At 38.4% G+C, this 15953-nt stretch overlaps 2 protein-coding genes across 9 annotated transcripts; one reads left to right on the plus strand and one right to left on the minus strand.

Moving 5' to 3' along the window:
• Window positions 1-4233, plus strand: LOC104108661 (transcription initiation factor TFIID subunit 10). Of its 2 annotated transcripts, XM_009617755.4 has the most exons (6): window positions 1-286; window positions 408-472; window positions 1382-1444; window positions 2933-2990; window positions 3053-3103; window positions 3849-4233. In XM_009617755.4, the coding sequence occupies exons 1-6, from the start codon at window positions 173-175 to the stop codon at window positions 3927-3929; spliced, it is 432 nt and encodes a 143-aa protein (XP_009616050.1). In that variant the 5' UTR covers window positions 1-172; the 3' UTR covers window positions 3930-4233. The 2 variants fall into 2 exon arrangements, with proteins under 2 accessions (XP_009616050.1, XP_009616051.1); XM_009617756.4 differs by lacking the exon at window positions 1382-1444 and having other exon boundaries at window positions 11-286.
• Window positions 4234-5136: 903 nt separating this feature from the next.
• On the minus strand, window positions 5137-12776 carry LOC104108660 (uncharacterized). 7 transcript variants are annotated; one of them, XM_033659285.2, is made up of 5 exons: window positions 12639-12776; window positions 9760-9811; window positions 8715-9656; window positions 6090-6126; window positions 5137-5430 (listed from the first exon to the last, which is right to left on the minus strand). In XM_033659285.2, the coding sequence occupies exons 3-4, from the start codon at window positions 9575-9577 to the stop codon at window positions 6090-6092; spliced, it is 900 nt and encodes a 299-aa protein (XP_033515176.1). In that variant the 5' UTR covers window positions 9578-9656; window positions 9760-9811; window positions 12639-12776; the 3' UTR covers window positions 5137-5430. The 7 variants fall into 7 exon arrangements, with proteins under 7 accessions (XP_033515176.1, XP_070050996.1, XP_009616045.1 ...); XM_070194895.1 differs by lacking the exon at window positions 9760-9811; XM_009617750.4 differs by lacking the exon at window positions 6090-6126.
• Window positions 12777-15953: the final 3177 nt, after the last annotated feature.

Genomic DNA, 15953 nt, shown 5'->3' on the forward strand with positions numbered 1-15953 from the left:
ATTTACCCTTAAGCTAAAATAAAGGAACAAAAAAAGAAATAAACTTGTCTTCAATTTCTCTCCAATTTTCATCCCTTCAAATTCCTTCACAAAGCAAATATCGGAAAACCTCCTTACCTCATTTTACCTCCGGCGAGTTGAAACTCCGAACGGCGCCGATCCGCCGTTGAAAATGAACCAGAGTCAGAGTCAAAATCAGGGGGGTCAGCAAACGAGTGAAGGAAGACACGAGGATGACACTGCCCTCGCCGATTTCCTTGCTTCCTTAATGGACTATACTCCCACTGTCAGCTCACCTTTTCCCCTTTCTCTTTTTTTAGTTCAATTGCAAATTTTCCAAATCGTACAGTTTTAGGTAATACATAATTTTACATTCTGTTTCTGACGGTTAAAACCTTTTTGATCAGATTCCAGATGAATTAGTGGAGCATTACTTGGGTAAAAGTGGCTTCCAATGTCCTGACGTTCGATTGTATGCACTCGCTTCCTCTCTTTCTTTTTTTTTTTTTGGAAAAAATTATGATGTTTCTCCAATTTAATCTTTTTAGTTGTTCCTAATATTATTCATAGATTATTACAATTAATAGTAGGTGATTTCGTCCAATCTGTGTAAGTCTTGGTGTGTAGAGGTAACTAGTAACTGTGCTGATGAGAAGTAGCGGGTACCCGTGAAATAGTTGAGGTGTGTGCAAACTGGCCTGGCACCACTGTCATAAAAAAATATTAGTGATAGAAAATTTGTTCCTTGTTAGGATTGCCCAAAAACGGAAGAAAGATTTTTGTGGTTTACTAGGTTTATCTTCTCCTGAAGTTACTAAATAATAGAGGCACCTCTAGGATTTGAACTTTATGGCTTTAGAAAGCCACTGAACGCACTGACCATTTGAGTTACTGTGTTCGAAATTTAATATTTATACATATTTCGTAGGTTTATTAACACATATACATGGTCTGAGCTAAAATTACTGGGTTCGGCTAATTCGTAGCTTATACTGTACATCCGCCCTTGAGTTCCTTCCCTTTGATTCTTAAACTCTTTTTCTTTTGTGGCAGTAAATTTTTTACAATTAATATATTTGTGAATTGTGTTGGTATTTGCTTTCTTACGGATCTATTGTCTCTTAGCCGAGGGTCTTCCGGAAACAACCTCTCTATCCCTCCGTAGGGGTAAGGTCCGCGTATACTCTACCCTCCCCGACCCCACTAGTGAGATTCTACTAGGTTGTTTTTGTTGGTATTTGCTTTCTTAAATAGTTGTTGAAGAGTTGTGGCATTTGATGTTTCTTTAGGCAGCAATATGCGTTTCAATTTTGCTGTTTCATCTTAACTTATTATTTTGAACATTGTGTTGTTATATTGAGCGTCTCCTCCGTATATGCAGAATAAGGTTGGTGGCAGTTGCTACACAGAAGTTTATTGCAGATGTTGCCACTGATGCTCTCCAGTATGTTCATAAATTTTGTATCTTTCTCCCCCCCCCCAAAAAAAAAACTTTTGTTAAGTAAGTCTCTTACTTCTCGAGGCTTCAACATGATTGTTGTGCCTGTTTAAGTGTTTGCCATTCTATGATACTTCTAATTTAAGTGTCCCTTTGCCCCCTAACCTTCCAAGTTTTTTACTGCAAAGTCGGAAAAGTATAGAATATTGTGTCGGTGTTGTTAAGCGCAATTAAAAAGCAAACTTTAGTGAAAAGATTTGCAATGTGTAAGCAAGAAACAATAACTACAATTATCAATATCATGGCAGAGAAATTGAATATTTTCACTTAAGCAAAATATATGTAATAAAACTCATTTTAAATTTTTGTTCAATTGCAAAGATGTATAGTTTTAATTATCTAATTAGTTGCTTTATACTGCATTTATAATTTCTTATTCCTAACCAAAGAATTTCTTCATAATTTTTTCTTAAAAATTAATATATCACCCATAATCATTGCTAGTGAGACGTGGGCTCACAGGTGCATTTCGGAAGACATCACTTAAAGCCTTGGTGCTTGCATTGAAGTGCTGCCTAGCAAGATGAAGTGTCTTACTTTACACCTAGTTTTTGAGTTTAACCTTGTCTCAAACATGCTTTTAACAACATTAGGATTATATGTTAAACTAAAAAGTATACTTGGCTAACTAGTTCCAGAGAGGAAGATATTTTCTTCCCCATGTTAGGGCACCCCCTTATTTGCAGCATCTGATCGTCTTCGCTACCTAATCTCTTCTTAGTTGAAAATAAAATTTGTAGAAGGAGTGCGTCATGGCCTTTAGTTACCTTCTAGGATTGTATCCTTTTTTCTACTCGAGTTACTTTTCTCTAGGCTACAGGAATCTGTATTGAGTAATAAGGGAGTTCCTTGTGTTCTATTTAGAAGTTCTCTTAGAAAATTTTAAGCAGTTAAATACCATTCTCTCTTTTATTAAGCTGTTAAGCTCCTCCATCTTTTAGTCGTGCAAGTTTCTTTAGATCCCATAGGATTCCTGGAAGAACTTAGGTTCCAATTGTGATTCTTTTGAGAATGGAGTATCGCCTTGTCATTGAGGGAATCAATAAGGGTTTGAGATTGGTGTCTATGTATATCATTAATGTTCCAAAGAAGCGGAATTTTATGAAAAGGAGTTGTTGCATTGCAAAACAACATAATGACAGTGGTTAAGGGCAGGAAGGTTGATGAAAGCTATGGATATATTATGAGCAAGGCATATCCCCTTTGGTATTCTATGTAGAGACTAGAAATAGCGTTGAAACAGTAAAAATGACAGTGGTTGAAGGCAGGAAAGTCTATAAGTTGGGGGTAGATCAGGATAAAGGATACCCCCATTCTTTGTGTTGAGAACCGAAATAGAGTTGAATTTCGTGAACTTTCACATGTTCTTGGTTAATGTTTCTCGGAATCCGAGCTTCTATTAGATAAACTTTCTTGTTTCTCACGGTGATGCAGGCATTGCAAGGCAAGGCAGTCAGCTGTTGTCAAGGATAAAAGAGATAAGCAGCAAAAGGTGCTTCGCCTATTTCTCTTTTCATTTGCCTATGTTTATTAGTTCTAACTCTGTTTTAGCAGGACAAACGCCTTATCTTGACGATGGATGATCTTTCAAAATCTCTACGAGAGGTAAGCATCGGATTAGAATCATTGTTTGCTCTATAAAAAATATATCCATCACTGTAATATCATCTAATTTACTCTGTAAGCAGTCTCCTATATAATGCTTTTTGAGCAATAGTTATTTGTTGAAGTGTATATTCATTACTATTGCTTTTTCTTTCTAAATGATTTTCCTATAGTTAAATAGTTGTGTTCAGTGAGTACTTTGAGAACTAGTGACCAGATGATCAAGATATAAGGATGAAATTTTGTGTCCGTGCATAAGCTGTTTTGGCAGAATCTGCTGGCTGAACACTGCTTGATCTGGATGTTTTTCCTCTGAAAACTTGAAAAGTGATGATTCACATTGTATACAATCATCTGTGTCTATGAAGTTCTTGGTCTGTAGATCTTTGTTAAACTTTAATCTTTCGTTTAAATTTTTTGGTGAGATAAAAATTTTGTTGATGCAATCGGGCAGTACACTATGGGTATATAAGAAGTAGAAGACCTTACACAAAACATATGATTCTCAATAAAGAGCAACTAAATCATCTATACCAACTAGGACCTTATGGATGCTCCAAAAATTGTTTAGAAGCAAACGGCATGCTCTCACGGGTAGAAATGTGTTCTCCATTCCTTTAGAACCTCTGATGTTTCTTCCTCTCCGAAAGTTGTCCTTGATATCGATTCAGTGCTACTCTTTGCACATCTTCGGTGTTTCAACTTGCTTACTATGGTTCACTTTGACTTTTGATTTGCATTGCAGTATGGAGTAAACGTCAAACATCAAGAATACTTTGCTGATAGCCCATCTGCTGGGTTAGATCCTGCTTCAAGAGAGGAATGATGTATTTCTATTGCCTGCCTACAAATCTCTGTAATCACATTCGTCGTCATCTGATGGTGGCGAGGGCATTGTCTTGTCATCTTTTGATATCTCTATAGCTATATATGTGAAGGATACAATTTTTGACTACCTTGTATCTATATATATCTGTTACTTACCAACGTTAGCTGTAGTTGCCACCATTGTTGGATTGCTAGTTTTGAAGTTCCTTTCGTGGTACCAACAGGGGTGATGATTTTGACGAGTAATGCAGAAGTTTAAATCAGCTTTGAGCTGGTTGATGAATATACTTTATTTGGTTTGATACTTGTGCATAATGGATAGACAAAATCTGCCTTCGATCACCTCATGTGATTTATGACCAATATTTCATTATTGTTTGTATCTGTTTCATCCTGGTCTTTCTTGAACTTCTTTTGTAAACCTGTAGGCTGTACATGGTGTGTTCATTTAGTGTACGTTGGAAAAAATTGATGGGAGGAGCATAGAATCTTGTACGAATTCAATGTCCATTAAACCAGGAGAAATAGTCGATTGCCCCGAAACTGTTGGATCAATAATGTCTCATTTGATCAACCAGTTCGAAGGAGGCTGCAACATCTTTCTTACCAGAATCAGGCATTCACTGTCTGAATTGAGTGAGACAGTGATGTCTTTCTTCTTTTGGTAAGGGTGTGACAAGAGAGATCAGATGTTGCCATTAATAAAAGCCGCAGTCACTTTATTAGGTACAGAATTTTTTATAAAATGACTTTGAAAACCATTAAGCAAGGGCTTTAGGAAGATTTCATTCTCTTGAATCGTTTTCTTAAATTTGGAAAAGGAAATCATTGGTCAACATGAGATTGGGAGATATGAAAAAAAATAGATTACATTTTAGTCCACATTAACATGTTACATGTCAACTCATCACTCAACCTAAAATTGAAAGGACTACATTTGATCCTCAAAGCAAACTTTAGAAATGAGTTCTCAATTTGATCCTCAAATGTCATCATTTAATAACTGAAAAGTGAAAACTTAGTATAACACTTGCAAGCTGCACCATTGTGAAAATCATTCATTGAACTAAGTTATCAATTCAATATCCATCACCAATGAGAAATGCAAAAATTGGTACTATCAACAAATCATTATTGGATTGAAGAAAAAACAGATAATTATTGGAGGGTACTATTTACCGTTTTTTAGAAACTCCTGAAGAATCTAAAGCAATTGGCAGTCTGCAAAAGATTATGATAAACTGATTCAAAAGGTCACTAACACAGAAGTTAAAATGTCCAAAAGACTATCTATGAAGCCTTCAGTTTATCATGAGCAAGCATCAAGCTTACAACCGTTTGCACCATAACTACATGAACAAGTTTTTTTAACCTTTCCCTCTTCACTCCATAGCCACTACTCCAGCAGGAATACTTGGGAACACTTCCTTCTTTGAATGATGCTAGTTTTCGAGCAAATGAAGATACACTTCAGTCTTTCCAATGGATCCTTATTAATCCTACAACGTGCAAAAATCACCCGTAAGAAATGGAACGATCTAGTTACTGGAGCAATGGGAATCATGGATTGCACCATGGTAGTCGGGGCGAGCCATTAAATTGGCTCACTCTACTGGGGTGGGGCCGGGGGGAGGGAGAAGGGGGAAATCCAACAGCCTCCTGACCCTTTTCCAGGTGCAAGCCAATTCAACTGTTATTCCTGCTCCTAGTTCTAATATAACGCAGTGTTATCAAAGGCGAAAAGCGCAAAAAAATCTCTAAGGTCCGTTGGGGCTTTAAGCGCAAATAAAGCGTGGCCTTTAATGAAAAAAGGCGCAACTAGAGAAAAAGTAAAAATATGTATATGTAGTCCAATACTAATAATTATAAGCATGAATAACAAATATATGGACAAAGAAATTGGAAAAAATTTACGAGAAGTGAAATATCAATTGTTTAATGTCGCCTTTTCAGGATTACTATGCCTTAAGCCTTGATGCGACACTAAAGCGCACACAAAGCGAGGCAAAGCGCTCAACATGTTTTGAGCCTCGCTTCAGGGATTAAACGCGCCTTTGACAACATTGATATAAGGTACTAATTAATGAAAATAATCCATGTCAAACAGACTATATGAATCAGTGGGGAGCGCTGGAGTTCAATTACAGTAAGTAGTTACCTAATTGTCATAGAAGCGGGAACGACGCCTTCGGGAACTGTACCACAAAAAGAAGGATGAAGGAATAAGTATGGTGAATCAGACTGAATAATGACAAAGACACTATGCAAATTGGAAAAAAAAGCAAATCTCTTTCATATGGGCCATTTCTATGCTTCAGCAAATAGCAATGCTTAAATCAAACCAGCCTTTTGATGACCCTTATTGGGTTCCCATTTCTATGGTTAACTGTGTCTCATCCTTTATTAGTCAGAAAGATGAAAAACAAAATGCCATTAACTCACCATCTAGGGAACACAGATTTTTTATTTTTTAATTTTTTTTTTTGCTACATACTAACGATAAAATCAATTTTCGCTGTCTTACTATTTTGGCACCGTAAATGCTTGGTGAAAACAAATATAAAACTTGAAGTCATATTTAACACTCCATTTTCTTCCCATATCAATTCTTTATAGTTCCCACAAGGAAATTAGTATTAGCAAAAAAGTAAAGGTAAGGAACTAAGATTCAGTCCATAGACAACAATCAAATTCTCCTAAATAAGCCACAATTGCCTGCGATCAAATGAAGCTAATTTGATTGTAGATGCCAATGATTGACGCTCAAAATTCTTCGAAAGCTCTAAAACTTGTGAAAGCCAGAACACCACAATTAAGGACAAAGAACATTCACACAGAAGAGTCCAAGTTTGTAAACTCAATAATAGAAAAAATGATGGTGTCCAAGCATGAAATCTGGTGATACACAGGTATAATGTATACAGTATCCACACAAATTGGCTGGTCACTGTAATTAGACATAGGAGAAAAAGTAATCCAAAAGTTCCTAAGATAGGAGTTCGATACTGGAGTTCATACGCACAGAATGAGAAGTTCAAACAGTCAATATGTATTTGTAAGCATGCAAATGAGACAATCTAATTAGCAATCAACTGAAAGACTCAGAAAAGTTGATAAGAATTATTAAAAAGGAGAAAGAATATCTAATGCATCAAAATGTGTGAGTAAACTGCTCAGAAAACATATGATGTGGAGTGCAGTTCGTTAGATCCTCACTTCACTAGAAGCAAACAAAGGGATCTGGTGAAGGCCAAGACTACACAAGGAACCCATCAATCTAGAGCATGTCGCAATAAAGCTTGATTCGAGGTGGCGTCTAATAAGAGAATAAAGGGAGCAAGGTTTCCACAAATCATAGCGGACCAAATGAGAAAAGGCTGGAGCCTTCGGAAATTTGTGGGGCCACATAGACCCTACACCAGGGAAAAAAGTTTGATATGAGATACCACCAAACTTTGCATTATGTTTTAGAAATTACACCCGGTGCAGCTTTTCGTTAGCACCCCATCTCATAGGATTAGTTGCGTGGCTGGACAGCTAGAGTGGTAGTAGCTCCTGCTCCATTACCTTCACCCCCCATGACTGAGGTGGTAGCTACGTAATGAGCGCTTGCTTTTCTTCATCATCATACTTGATTGAGAAGCGATAAAAGACATATATGCACACAAAGTTAAAAGTCTACAGTTCTCACATGCTTACCCTATGGCATGTAAACTAGATGTTTGGATATTTCTTAATTAAAACAGAAAGTTCCATATTTTGCTCAATCTTATAGGTTGCGAAAACAAGGATACCAACTTGAGGAATATCGAAATAGCTGAGATTCACAATAATGGATTCTCACAAATCATCTCCGAGAGAGGAAATTTCAAGTATCTTGGGTCAGTAATCTAAGAAAATTGAATAGGATGTCACACATCGTATCGGAGCGGGGTGGATGAAATTGAGACTCGCATCCGGTGTTAAGTGTGATGAGAATTTGCCACTAAAACTTGAACGTAAGTTCTACAGAGTGGTGGTTAGACCGACTATATTGTATGGGGTTGAGTGTTGACATGTCAAGAACTCTCATGTCCAGAAGATTTTGTTGCTGAAAAGAGGATGTTAAGATGGATGGGCGGGCATACCAGGTTTAAGATTAGGAAAGAAGATATTCAGGAAAAGGTGGGAGTGGCCCCCGGGGACAACAAGATGCGGGAGGCGAGGCTAAGATGGTTCGGGCATGTGAAGAGCAGAAACACAGATGCCCTAAGTTGGGAGGTATGAGAGATTGGCTTGGTGGGTATGAGGAGAGATAGAGGTAGGCCAAAGAAGTATTGGAAAAAGGTTATTAGGCAGGACACGACGTTGATTTAGCTTACCGAGGACATGAACTTTGATAGGAGGGAGTAGCGGTCGAACATTAGGATAGAAGGTTAGTAGGCAGTCGAGCATTTTTCTTTTTCTATCCCATATCGGTACTATTAGTGTTAGTATGGTATCTTTCTTATTCTTAAATTGCTATTACTACATGTTGTTTTGATTGTTATCTTTCGCTTCGTTTTCTTAGTATCTTCTTCTTGTTGTTGTTACTGCTAGTGGCCACTGCTTCTTTTCATCTTTTCTTGAGCTGAGGGTCTATCAGAAATAACCTCTCCGCCGGGTAGGGATAAGGTCTGCGTACACACTACCTTCCCAGACCCCACTCGTGAAATTTCACTGAGTTTGTTATTTGTATGACCTTAAAACAAATGTAGTGCATAATGTAAATAAATAAAGGCTGATATATAAAGAACTTACTGACCTGCGACTATCAGCTCTTCTCCCTGAGAGGCCAGCAGCACTTACAAGCTCATCATCAGTCTCGTCAACCCCATAATCTACATATTCTACAGATGTCACAGAACTCTCGTCAGAGTTAGAAGCATCATAACCCAAATGGCGGTTTCCTCTTCTTGTATTACTTACTCTAGATCTTCTTCTGTTTCTAGACGTCCTAAAGTTATTAAATACCTGATACAAGATACATGATGTCCACCAGTTCCCCTGCGCTGAAGGGAAGTCCTCAAAATCATCTTCAGAATTATCATTTCCATATTCAATCACATAATCACCTAAAACAACCCCTCGGGGAACTTCTGCATGAATAGTACTCAAGACATCTATTATTTCAGAGGACTGCTGAAAATTTTCCCAGTCAACCTGTCGAGCAGGATCTATCTTCGCGGGACATGCATGAGGGTGGGCAAGTTTAGCATGTTTGTGAAGTTCGAAATAGGTGCCCGTAAATCGACATTTATCCTCTTCACAACAGCGTTCCTTGACATCGAGATGTATGCGAGCCTTCTCAACAACAACCCATCCAGTAACTTCTCCCCTACACAAGGGGCAGGCAGGCCAATTGTTGGCTTCCGATTTTATCATATCTTCTCTCTCGTTGGATGTTGAAAGTAATTGTGACCCAACTATCATCTGATGTGCTTGTTTGAAGCGTTCTAGACAGTTGGAGTGCAAATGATCTGTGTCACACAAAAAGGGCCTGCAACCCTTCTCATAAGATGAGCACTGGAGGAGAACACCATTGTGAGGGAAGTCCAAGCAAATGGGACAAATCACATTATCCCAGTTGGTATACAGTTCCACCTCCTCCATAGAGAACTTTATCATAGCCACTTTCAGTGTGAAGTTTCAATGATAGGAGAGACTAAAAACCAAGTTCCTGTCAGCATGCAGCATCTCCCTTCCTCTGGTCAGGATTAAAGAGAATCGAGCTAAAAAAAAAGTGAAATTATGCAAACAAAAGCAACGGTAGAAAATGAGTAAGCAACAAATTTTCACTAAAAACAGACCTGAATTAATTCTAGGTCAACGGCGAGATAGAAGAACAAGCATATATCAAAACTGTTAAGCAAAAGCCAAAAAAAAAAAGAAAAAGTGAGAGAAGAGAAGCTAATCAAGTGAAAGCTATTAAAACTCCAAAGGCAGACAATTGATTCATCACCAAATAGCAACTTATCTCAAAAAGAGCATTGAAAATATAACTGAGTAGAGTTAAAGAGACCCTTATATGACTGTTCTAGAGAAAATGCCATCAATACATTGTCCCTTTCACCTCATAAATATGCTCATCATCAATTCATCTTTGCAATAGCAAGCAACCAAAATAATAGTATGGAAAAGCTTCCGTAAGAAGATGCAAGGATTGATTTTTCATAAGAAGATGCAAGTATTTAAAAACATCAAACGATCATTATTGAACACAAGAACTCTTGAAATTTGCTGCCTTCCTTCTTCCATATATAAACCAGAGAAGCAGAAGCATAACAAACTGCTTTTGACTCTATACTGCATACATCCATCAAAAATGATTAGAGCTATTCTTTCCCTACCAAAAAGTTCATACAGTATGATTCCTAGAGATGCCTCCCAAACTTTAGGAATGCAACATCTTCCATAGTACCTCATGCTGAAGAAGAAATTTGTAAGTCATTTTCATTTTACTTTTATCCTTTTAGAAATTAACTATTTAAGTTGAATCAGTTGGCTAAGTTCTTCCATGGTGATTGCCATGTTTAAGTACGACCATTTTGGCAGAGTTGCTCTCCAAAAGAACTTGCAACCGAAAGGGTTGTAACATGGAGATCAATTTCTAATAATAGAATTCAAACAAGAATGAATCACATGTTAGTGGATATTCAGAGAATGGGTAAAGTAAAGGACGGAGCTTTAAGTTCTTCTAGATTAGAATAATTGTGACCCAGTATGGACTTTAGATCTGAGCACAATCCATCAACTAGTCGAACTCCATAACACAAATTTAGGCACCAGTTAATGGAAATAGATCTTGCCCACCGATTTGGCCAAAACTTGATCTCCCTTCCATCCCCGAGCTTGAAGTTGATGTACCAAGAAAAGCTTCCCATCCCTATTTATTCTTTCCAACAGATTCAGACAATGAGATGCAAGAACAGATAGCACAACCGAATCCCGTTGTGCAGTTCAACAAATGCAAATCGTGATGACCTCCACCTATATCAGCGTTGCTTGATCATAAGGCCTATTCCCTAAAAACCCTAATAGCCAACTCCCTTATAAATTGGGTTGGAGGTGTTCCCTGGTCCAACAAAAGATTGAAACCGTACCTCATGAATTGCTTATCACTATATAATGCAAATTTCTACACATCGTATATTATTCAGGGAGATGGGGAGATTGATGAAGATGTCACACATCGAATTGGATGGATGAAATGGAGACTCGCTTCCGGTGTTTTGTGTGACAAGAAGGTGTCACCGAAACTTCAAGGTAAGTTCTACAGAGTGGTGGTCAGACCGACGATATTGTATGAGACTGAGTGTTGGCCAGTCAAGATCGCTCATGTCCAGAAGATGAATGTAGCAGAGATGAGGATGTTGAGATGGATGTGAAGGCACACCAGGTTAGATAGAATTAGAAATGAGGTTATTCGCGACAAGGCGGGTGTGGCCCCTATTGAGGACAAGATGCGGGAGACGCGACTTAGGTGGTTTGGTCATGTGAGGAGGAGGAGGAGCACAGACACCCCGGTGAGAAGGTGTGAGGTTACATTGGAGGGCCTACGGAGAGGTAGAGGTAGGCCAAAAAAGAGGTGGAAAGAGGTGATTAGGCAAGACATGGCGCAACTTAGCTGACCGAGGACATGACCCTTGATATTAAGGTATGGAGGTCGAGGATTAGGGTAGTAGAGTAGGTAGTCTAGAGTGTTCTTAACAGTAGTATCGGCACACAGTCTCGCTTTCTGTAGGTAGTAGGTTTTTATTGACTAACCGTTGTTTTTTTTCATTGTGATCACCTTATTATCTTGTTGTCTTTATTCTGCTTTTTATATGGCTTTTGGGCTGTCCCTTCTTGTCTATATTTTCATTAATGTGGTGCTTATGCTTTCCTGAATCGAGGGTATATTGGAAACAAACTCTTTATCCTCACAAGGTAGGGGTAAGGTCTGTGTATACACTACCCTCCCCAAACCCCACAGTGTGGGATAATACTGGGTATGTTGTTGTTGTATATAATGCAAATTTCTACCTTCGCGAAGACAAATGGAAAGGGCCATCTTACTCACTGGTGCTTCACTTAGATCATTTAAGTGTATGAAACATATACTAAAAATTAGAACAAAAATAAAACCTACTACCTCTTACCTCTCACCTCTCACCAGCATAGGTATCAGGTAAGATTTAGGTTGATAGGAACAAATCATCTGGTGGCTTTTTGCCTCCGATAAGATTTGGACCTAAGACCCAATTTATCCACTCTCTATCTTTCAATTTTTTGGCTTCCTCTTATCTCCTCTCACCTCTACGTAAATATCAGATTAATGAAGACTTCAATATAATATAAGGAGTACTCATTTTATTCCTTTACCCTATTTTCACCATTTCAACAATTCATAGAGCAAAAAAAAAAAAAAAAAAAAAATCAAAACTCAAAAAGGTGTGCTGAAAGACCAAAAATTTAAACAGGAAAGTGCTTTAAACAGATAAATATTAGCATCAATAAATCAACAAAGACACCCATATAAATTAATATCAAAGAACACCCAAAAAATTTGACCAAGACAATATTCACTTATATGAAAAAAGTCAACCCATAGAATTCGAAAATTAAAACAGAAAATGGAAACAGCGATGTATCATTCAAAACACCTATAGAGCAAAAGAGTAAAAGATTTTATGGGGACGAATCAAACCTGATAAATTTTGGAAAGTAATCAAGAGTACCCAGAAGAAGATTGAAGAGAGAAATAGAATAATATGAATTTATATGTTGATGAGAGATGCTGAAAAGAAGCAAATGAAAATGAATAGAAAAGTCAGTAAAGTTTTACAATGTAAGGTTTTGTGTTTATATTTTTCTTTCTTTCTCCAAATCCATTTTGATCTAATCTAATTAGAATATACTTAGTCACGTTTTTTCCTTTCAATAGTAAACTTCGTTATGTATTTATTTTAGTGAAGTTGTCAACAAAAGCTAAAAGTTGTGGGGTGCCAAATTAACAATAGTCAACCTTCTTTGGGTCATCTTGTCAATAACTAAGACAGAATTTCTTTTAAATACTTATTTTTGCCTCGTAAGAACTGTAGTTGTTATCTTTTTCTTATTAGTCTGTTAGCTCAACTAATTTGAATTCATGCTGCATACGACCTATTTAGACGAAAATATTACTTATCATGAGTTAATCTATTCTTATATTTGAACGAAGACCTCTAATAAAAGTGTCGATAAATTCCGTTCGTCTCCCCAGACTCCTTAATGGTAGAAGAAGTCCTAACAAACACAAGCGACGCCTATCCAAAAAGCTACGATTAACCAAATTGTGTATTTGGTAATCGAAAACAACCGGGTAAAGAAATGGTCGTTGATATCTAACCAGAAGTTGCTGTAAAAAAAGGGCCAAAAATGTGCAACATAAAAAAAGCACGACACCAAACCACAAGAAAAGAGATAGTGTTAATTGTCATGACCTGCCACATCATCATGCCACGTAGGTGCCATTTGGCATATATTAATGTCATGTGGAAGTTTACATATAAAGTAGACTAGCATGTGTGGGAAGGTTCTAGAGAAATATGAAGATTTCTCGTGGAAGACCTTAGAACCCTATGAAATTGCTAGGAAGATCCTTAGAAAATTCTAGCTATGTAGAATATTCTAGAGAAGGAACTTACTTGTAAATAATAAGGGTCTTGTGTATAATTATTATTTACTCACTAGCCCCTATAAAACTAGTATATGAAGGGGTTATTCATTTGTAACTCATTAAGCAAAATAATCAAGTTCTCTACAATAAAAAAAGCTTCATTTGGCAAATTTCTCTTGTATTTCTTATCTAACATTCCCTTAGCGATCTTGAGTGTAATATTTTAGGTTGACTTGGCACAGCAAGAACGTGAGCGAGTTATGCAAGATAGTGAGCGAGTTGTCAAGTGCTACACGTGTACTTAGTTAACGACTAAGGACGTGACAACGTGGTATTAGAGCAAAGTTTATGACTAAAGGAATGTTAGGAAGAATATAAGAGATTGCTAGAAGTAAGCTTTGTAGAGAACGATGGTCGGGATTATCATGGGCGTGGTACATGCAAAAGGGACAAATGTGAAAATACATAAGCAAAAGGAGTATGGCGGTGCACGGGACGCACGCGAGGTGGGCGACTTACTTTGGAGGATGGACAAGTACTTTGAGGTAGTCAAGGAGGATGACGAAGTCGTGAAGGTACGCAATGCCTCAATGTACTTGACCGAGGTTGCCGCTCTGGGGTGGCGTCGAAAGTGTGCCAACATGGAAAAAAAGGTCTATGCAAGATTAAGACATGAGACCAGTTCATTAAGGAGTTGAAGAGCAATTCTACTTGATGATGTAGTGTATGAGGCTAAGCGGAATCTAAGGGAGCTCCGACAGACGATCACAATTCAGGAGTATGTGCGCGAGTTCACTACCTTAATGTTGCAAATCTTGTCTTTGTCCGAGGAAGATTCCCTCTTCTATTTCATGGATGGGTTGAAAAATTGGGCAAAGCAGGAGTTAATAAGACATCAAGTAGCCAACGTGGACGAGGCCATAACGGTAGCCGAGTCGCTCGTTGACTTCAAGATGGATCCTATCAAGTCCAAAAAAGGCAACGCCGAGAGAGGTGGGGGAGATCATGACAAGGACAACGGGAAAAGTATAGCCGAGGTATACAAGGGCAATGGCAATGGGCCATCCCATAGCGGACAGGGGTCCAAGGGAAACGGCAAGGGGCCGAAAAACGGTAGCGAGTACGTGCCTAAAGGAGGGTGCTACTTCTGTAAAGGATTACATCGCGCAAGTGAATGCCCAGAGTTGGGGAAGCTTGCAGCAATGATCGAGAACTTTGCTCAGGCACACAAGGGTGACACAGGAGGAAATGCCTGCATTGGGTGCATTGGGGATATGCGCTTGGAATCTAAGCCGAAAGTAGGGGATTCCAAAGCCTATCTTGGCGCCAAGCAAATAGAGCATGGTGGTGGCAAGAAATGTTGGAAGAACATAGTTGAAGAGGATGACAAGTTACAAAGTGATGGCACGCTATTGGACTTAGACGAAGCACCAAGTAGAGGGGGCATGTTTTCCAGTAAAGCTGTGACCACAGAGGGCAGCCAAATAGGGAGTGGAACCATGTACCCGATGCTTGAGAAGCTGCTAGACTTGGTCGAGTCATGGGGAGATTCAGGCCAAGAGCAAGAAGAGGCATCCGATGGGCGGAGGATCGAGGCCATCATTGTTAGCCATCCATAGTACAAACAGGGCAAGCAGAAAGGTGACCAGTGCCTTGTGACATGAGAAGGCGAACCGCTCCATAGAGCATCATGGCTAATGGACAATGATCTCCGGCGACAACAAGGCGAGGTGCGTGCGTACGTGTCGATGCTTTGTGCCGAGGGCGACACAAAATTGGGTGGGGGATAGTGTCATGACCCACCACATCATCATGCCACGTAGGTGCCATTTGGCATATATTAATGTCATCTGGAAGCTTACATATGAAATAGACTAGCAAATGTGGGAAGGTTCTAGAGAAATATGAAGATTTCTCGTGAAACACCTTAGAACCCTATGGAATTGCTAGTAAAGTACTTAGAAGATTTTAGCTATGTAGAATATTCTAGAGAAGAGATTTACTTGTATTAAGGGCCTTGTGTATAATTATTATTTACTCACTAGCCCCCATAAAACTAATATATGAATGGGTTATTCATTTGTAACTCATCAAGCAAAATAATCAAGTTCTCTACAATAAAAAAAAGCTTCCTTTGGCAAATTTCTCTTGTCTTTTTTTATCTAACATTCTCTTAACAACCTTGAGTATAGTATTTTAGGTTGACTTGGCACATCAAGAACGTGAGTGAGTTGTGCAAAATAATGATCGAGTTGTCAAGCGCCGCAAGCACCGCATGTGTACTTAGTTAATGACGAAGTACGTGACATAATGCTATAAAATGGGCCATGAGATAAAAGGACGCAGTGGCGCTAGAACAATCAT

Source organism: Nicotiana tomentosiformis, chromosome 2 (assembly GCF_000390325.3).
Source record: "Nicotiana tomentosiformis chromosome 2, ASM39032v3, whole genome shotgun sequence".
NCBI classification, from domain to species: domain Eukaryota; kingdom Viridiplantae; phylum Streptophyta; class Magnoliopsida; order Solanales; family Solanaceae; genus Nicotiana; species Nicotiana tomentosiformis.